At 36.6% G+C, this 6750-nt stretch overlaps 1 protein-coding gene across 2 annotated transcripts in view; it reads left to right on the plus strand.

Moving 5' to 3' along the window:
* Nucleotides 1-6750, plus strand: part of LOC102309116 (polymeric immunoglobulin receptor) — a 17887-nt gene that overhangs the window by 2296 nt on the left and 8841 nt on the right. Inside the window, exons 1-4 of one of the 2 annotated variants that reach the window (XM_014331215.2) lie at nucleotides 4362-4499; nucleotides 4704-5030; nucleotides 5322-5642; nucleotides 5729-6022. In XM_014331215.2, coding sequence (XP_014186701.1) covers nucleotides 4463-4499; nucleotides 4704-5030; nucleotides 5322-5642; nucleotides 5729-6022 — 979 coding nt within the window. In that variant the 5' untranslated portion in view covers nucleotides 4362-4462. Of the gene's footprint in view, nucleotides 1-4361; nucleotides 4500-4703; nucleotides 5031-5321; nucleotides 5643-5728; nucleotides 6023-6750 lie in introns of those variants that run through there. The other variant, XM_042217031.1, reaches the window with a different exon arrangement.

Here is a 6750-nt window from a genome sequence, read left to right on the forward strand (position 1 = left end):
CAACCTAACCTCATTATTCTTGAGAGCATTATATCTCAGAGATCCCTGGAGGAAATTACCTACAAAAACGTCAGAATCTTAGCTAAATGCTCCCAAAACCGTTCAACAACCACCAAACACAGTCAAGACAGCAAAAGATGTAAACACAAAGCACGGATTGTTCAACGTACATGGATATGCTGTTAAGTGCTGAAAGCAGACATCTCACAGATTCCGAAACTGTAACTGTCTAACCAAAATTCACTGAAGCAGCAGCAAAAGACCAAAACTACACTTCACATTTGGAAAAACATTGTAATGAATTCCCTGTAACTTTTGGTATGTTTCTTCAACCACGATAGAATTGCACTTGCTGCAGAGCTCTCTGTGTACTCCGAGAACAGTTTCCCATCAAAAGTCTCTATTTTCTGCCTTTTCCCTTGCTTATTACACACCAATCTACTGTTGTGTACAATGTTGTCGGTTGCGGATTTTTAATTATTTTAATTAAATGACCTCTGACAAAGCCTTATTTCTGCTATTCAGTGCTGAAGAAATTAAAACTTTCACAGATTAGGCCAAATTCTGCCAAACTACAAAACCTTCAGCTATGTCCCTCATAAAACCTCTGTAACTCTGATATTGCTGAGGTGAAGCAATATCAGAGTTATTGCTGAGCAATCTTTGCCCAGGTAATGTCCATATATTGATTTGTGGATTCCTTCAATTTTTAATCTACTGCAGCATATTTTTAGGGGTTTATGCGCTATAAAAAACCAGGCCTGGAATAACTTCTGTATATTTTTTAGCTTTCTTTTGATACCAAGATTGTTTACAGAGTTTGTATTTGCAGAGAAATGGTCAATTCACCATTGGAATGTGATTTTTAAACAGGAACCTCAGAAACATCCCTGGGGCTTAACAGACTAACTCAAGAATAAAAAACTCTAATTATGTGAATAGTCAACCAATATAATGGAAAAACCTTTAAAGTTAAAGACAAATTAAAATCAGTGAGCACTGACATATCATATGCCATAAAACTTTTCTAACCATTTCTCAATACCGTAAATCAAGAACAAGTGAAAACACTTTTAGTCAGTCATTTAAACTGATTTACATCAGTGACTGCAACACTGGGTAGTGACTGAAAGAATGAGATCACGAGTAAATGTGGTGGAAAATGAAGTCTTGCTGCCTTCTCCTTTAGAGGTATGTGCGGAGTTCAGTAATTCAAGTTGGGCTCGGAGCAATCCTGCTACACCTCAACAATGAAAAATGTCTGGCACCATGCAACTTATTTGCACTAATTTCAATTCAGTTTATTATAAAACAAAATCACAAAAGTAGTCACACCTCAAGGCACTTGAGTAAATGTAAGTTAAGATATATAAGCTTGCCTGTGTGTGTGTAATCATGAGCGTATCGTCATTGTTATACTCATTGGTGGAAACTTGCATTAAAAAGGCAACTTTAGTTTGAATGCAGGAAAATACTTTTTAAAATCTTTGCTTCATAATAGATTCCAAAATACATAACTAACATTGTGTGTGTTAACTGGCGTCTGAATAGATTTATGGAAACCAAGAAGTTGTGATGTACTCGAAGAAGCAGACCTCCAAACAACAGAGTGCCTGTGCCCAATATGAAGATGAAGAACAAGACTATGAAAACTTCACAATATTTGAAGACATCTACTGTAATGAAAATCTCCACAAAGCCAATAGAAAATAAACAGTCTAAGGAGTTTGGAAAGAAACATGTCTGGACTTTAGAGAATTCCACCAATTGCTCTTAGAACTGAAGAAGCTTCTCGGATGAGAGATAAAACATGTTCAAGAAACTTCCAGATGCTTTTCTTTCCAGCTCCTTAGACTGCGAAGACCTAGATGAACCTTCACAGACATAAAACAAACAGAGTGTTAATTTGAGGTCAAACCGTTGGTCTTACCTGTATAGAGATTAATCTACTTGATTGATCATTAACAGTTACACAACAAATCTCAACATACAGTGATCCAGCAGTCTTATTTTCTCAGTGAAACTTTGCTGTGTTTTCTGTTTTATCATCACTTCTTACTCTTTTGCTATTAGCTTTAACTTTGATTGCTTAGTGTTAACAGCAATCTGCAGTCTCTTCATGAAATTGAACTCAAATGCAAACAACTAACACAAGTGCAAAGTAAATAAATAAGCAAAGAAAAATGAATTCCAATGTTGGACCATTTACTAAAAAGTTTTATAGAACAGTCATTTTTAAATCTTTTGTTTATTTTTGCCCTATTTTAATGTAAATTGCCACATTGTCAGACTCCTTCAGTTCCAGATATTTGGGCAGAAATCGAGCAGTGAAATGTTAAAAAGTTATGTTTACTAATTGCAATTTTCATGTAATTTTTCTTTCTGTTTGTTGCAACTGAAAATTACCAGGTAAAGTGCTTTTATTTTATTAACATGGTAATGCTGTATTTAGCTTAAATTTATAATAACATTATTATATTTTTATTATTATTGTACATTTATTATTACTTCATATCATTAGTTGACATAAATTAGCCTTTTGCCTTAGTAAACAAGAGCATAGCACTATATTCCCGAGATATGTAAAGTAAAAAAAAAATACACCGAAAGAAAAGGAACAGAAAAATCCACAAAACTCTTGACCTGATCAGTTACTCAAACTAATCCAACCTTTTCAGATTTGTAGAGAATTTGTTGCTGCTTGACTAACATCATGAACTTTATTTTTTTTCCACCTCCTCTGAAGAAAATTAAACATTTTTTTCAAAAGTTACACTTTCAGTGTCACTTGTTAATGTGTCACTGTGAGCACTCTGCTGGTGCTGTTTTATCACTTCAAATACCCTCTTCTCTTGGATATTAGCATATATCACTGGTGAGACTGCTTAAATCTATTTGTGAGTGAAGAAGTAATCTCTGAATTTGTGGAAATGTTGACGCAAGTTGTTGTAGCATTCAGTCCTTCACTCTGACAAGTTATCAGCCAACATTAACGAGTTTGCTCAGCATACTACATCCCAAAACTGCAAGGTTGCAGCTCTTACAGTCACACCTACCTGCTAATCACAGAGTAAAAAATGTTTAATTTTACTCACCAGACCTTGAGTACAGACGTCTTGTACTAGTTGTGCTACATAGCAAAATGTGCTGAAGAGGTCTGTTTTGAAAGAAACAGCTGATGAATTGTCAAAAAAAAGTCTGAAAAAATATGTAGAAAAGTTACCAAAAGTTACTTTCTGTGTGGAGTTTGAATGCTGTTTCCAACCTTGTATGGGTTCTCTCTGGATTCTTCCCACAGTTCAAAGACACGCTACGGTTTACCCTGCCCTTTGGCCTATGACATCTAGGATACATTCCAGACCCTGAACTGGATAAGAAAATGGATGGATGGATTTTTTCCCCTAGTTATTTAAAGACTATGGCACTACATGGTGAGGAGCTAATGAGCTTTAAACTATGTAAACTGGCAAACTCTGATAACACTATTGGAAATTTTTATGAAAAATAAATAAACAATAACAATAATGAACCTGATCCTGGCTAGATATAGTTCAGCTCACTTCAACACACAGCTTGAGCTCTTGAACCAGTCTCTAGGAGAGGGCCTGGATTCTGTTCAAATCTGGAGTTGCTCTTTGTGAGAGGCGGCAGGCAACAGCTGACAGTTCAGAATACCCAGACCTCTTGAATTTACTTTGTGTGGGGACTCTGTCATCTTACAAGGAGACATTAACTCTCACATGAACAATTAAGAAAACCTGGAGGGGCATGAAAGAGACAGACTCCCTGATCTAAACCTGAGCAGTGTGCTGTTATTGGACTTCTGTGCAATAAATAAAAGTTAGCTGAAACCACATTTTTCCTATAACTAATTTCATGCTCAAACATAAGAGTGTCCACAAGTGCATGTGGAACGAGTAAAACCTAGTCTGCAAGTCGACCTGAATTTACAAAACTTTGGAATACAAGGTATGTTTTTTGTTTTTTCACAGAGAGTTTTACAGATAAGAAGCTTGCCTTAAAAAATAAATGCACTGAAAAGGAGACAAATGGAAGTGAGTAGAGGCAAGAGAGAACGCATGAATGACAATGAGACAGGTGTAATGGTCACTTTTAAGATTGTTTTCTGAATATTAACAAACCAGGAAATTAATGAACTGAGAACACAGCACAATAATCTTCAAACACAAATGTTTCTCAGATATACAAAATTAATTTCATGCAATGTAGCTGTTTCACTTTTTTTAACAGTGATGTTTATGTAAAACATTTGAATACTTCCTCTACCATAAGAGGATATGTGTCAGCTGTTTCAAAAATGACTGCTAATTACTTTTAGGGAAAGCCCAAGTAAGAATGCTCTACCTCCTCTGTGTTAAAGGTCGAATTCCACCTTTCCTTTCAAACTCCTGTGGCCAGAAGGGACTCCTATTGTGTGCATAATATTGTGTGCAACGCAAAGATGTGGAGCCTTCAAAACCTGCTTTTCATCCTCTGCAGTAAGTCCTTTAAATGAGTAAATATATAAAGATTAACAACAGATGTAGTTTGAATGGTACGTTTTACTTTTTTAGTACTGAGGAGCTGTATGACACACCCGGTATTGTTCTTGGTAATGTCTTTATACAACAATAGCATTGCTATCACGACAGCTGACATGACAAAATTTAAATTATTTTGTTGTTTTCACATTATCTTTCTAGTTTCTCTGAGATGTGCGACCAGTGCAGTAGGGGTGCTCAATGTCACTGGATATCTGAGAAGAGAGGTTAACATTTCCTGCTCTTATGATCTGGGTTATGAATCATATGAGAAGTACCTCTGTAAGAACAGTTGTGGCAGGGGTGATGTTCTTATTACAACAACAAACCCAGTGAAATATAAATACATGATCCATGATGACAAAATAGCACGAATCTTCACAACGACCATCTCTGATCTTCGTTCCATGGATGCCGGGAAATACTGGTGTGGAGTGAAAAAATTTTTGAAAGATGTCTACACTGAAGTCGAGCTGAAACTAGTAAAAGGTAAACAAAAACTTGGTCAAATTCTGTTGCACACTGAAAGCGAGTTACGGCGAGTTACAGGGATTCAGGAGTTACAGTTAAAGATAAGGAATTCATAGATAGTTTCTGTTTGTTCAGCATTATCTGTTTCTCTGCTGTAAAATTTAAACCACTATATGAGCATCAAATGATGGAAAACTGTCACAAGTTTAGAAATGTAAACTTCCCCATTGAGTTGAATATAAAATCCTTAAGTTTTATATACAGCTGTTTGTGTAAAATGTCTTCTGATGCTTTTACCCCTGTTGACAGACCGCTGCTGTGGTACTGTGACCAAAATTCTGAATTATCAGGGATATTCAGAATCCATTAGTTGTCCGTATGAGCGTCAGTACCACAACAGCCTGAAGTACATCTGCAGAGGAAACCGGCCCTCCACATGTCTTCAGCAGGCACTAATCACCTCTTACAACAAGGAAAATGGACGATTCAGACTTGATGATGATAAAATGTTAAAAAAATTTACAGTGAACATCACCAGTTTGAGCCAAGAGGATTCAGGGTATTACCTTTGTGGTGTCCAAAGAAACTTTGACCATGATGTTTTCTCTGCAGTTCTGTTGGAAGTAGAAGGTGAGCAGTCAAAGCTTCTGTGCATTTAATTACATCAGTTGAATATCTGATAATTCTGAAATAATCTTTTTCTTTCATTCATACAGAGTTCTGCTGTGTCAAATCAACTAAAATAAATGGTACTGTGGGGCAGCCACTAACTTTGCAGTGTCCTTATCCTCCACAACACCGGGATAACAGGAAGTTCCTCTGTAAGGGAGACCAGCACAACAGCTGCATGGACATGACCAATCAAAGCAGGTTCACTGTCCATGATAATGTTTCTTCCAGCTCTTTCTTGGTGATGATTGCAGAGCTGGAAGCAGCTGACGCTGGGACATACTGGTGTGGGTCAGATTCACAGTGGAAAATTGGAAACTACACCAAGATGGAGCTGTCGGGTGAGTTGGACACTTTTATACGGGATAATGTAATGAATAGATTTGTATGCTATGTGCTTACTTGAGATCAGTTCAGTTGTCGAACCACAAACTTACCGCTGCTGGTAAATCACTCTGAAATAATAATTGTTGGAACAGGTATTCACTGCCACTTGTGAATTAAATTCTTTGCATGTAAATTCAAAATCAGTGCTAAGAACTCAGCAACCACGCATGCAAGAAGTCATCTGTTTGCAGATTCACACAGTTGCAGGTAACTCTGCTTTTGAAGCTGAATCCTGGCTTCTCCAATCAGCTAGCTTTATATAGTTTGAAGAGTGGAGGCCAAAGTATGAGGGATCCTAGTGTGAATGGTCACTTTCAAAGTAGTGATGCCACAGACTCTGTGATGTACTGATTAAAGTTACTGTTCTAAACCCTATGGCAGCAACATAAGCGCTGTTTTAAACCATATTTGTTTACAATTACAGAAAATTAGTTTTGCTGAATTAACTATTAACACTCATATTGTTTGCTCTTTAGCAGTCAATTCCTATTCCATATGTTCAAAATTGTAAGTCATTTTTGCTACTCGTTCATGTCTTTATACAATGAAAAGGCCATCAGTGCACTTTTTTGCCTTTTAATAGCCTTATTTCTTCGTCATTTATAAACTCTCATAACACCTTGAGTACAAGCGACAGCTACATTACATTTTTTGGGCAGAAAAGCATCTTTAAACTCCATAA

The sequence above is a fragment of the Haplochromis burtoni genome, unplaced genomic scaffold, assembly GCF_018398535.1.
Source record: "Haplochromis burtoni strain Fernald_Lab_line unplaced genomic scaffold, NCSU_Asbu1 Contig_1506, whole genome shotgun sequence".
Lineage (NCBI taxonomy): Eukaryota > Metazoa > Chordata > Actinopteri > Cichliformes > Cichlidae > Haplochromis > Haplochromis burtoni.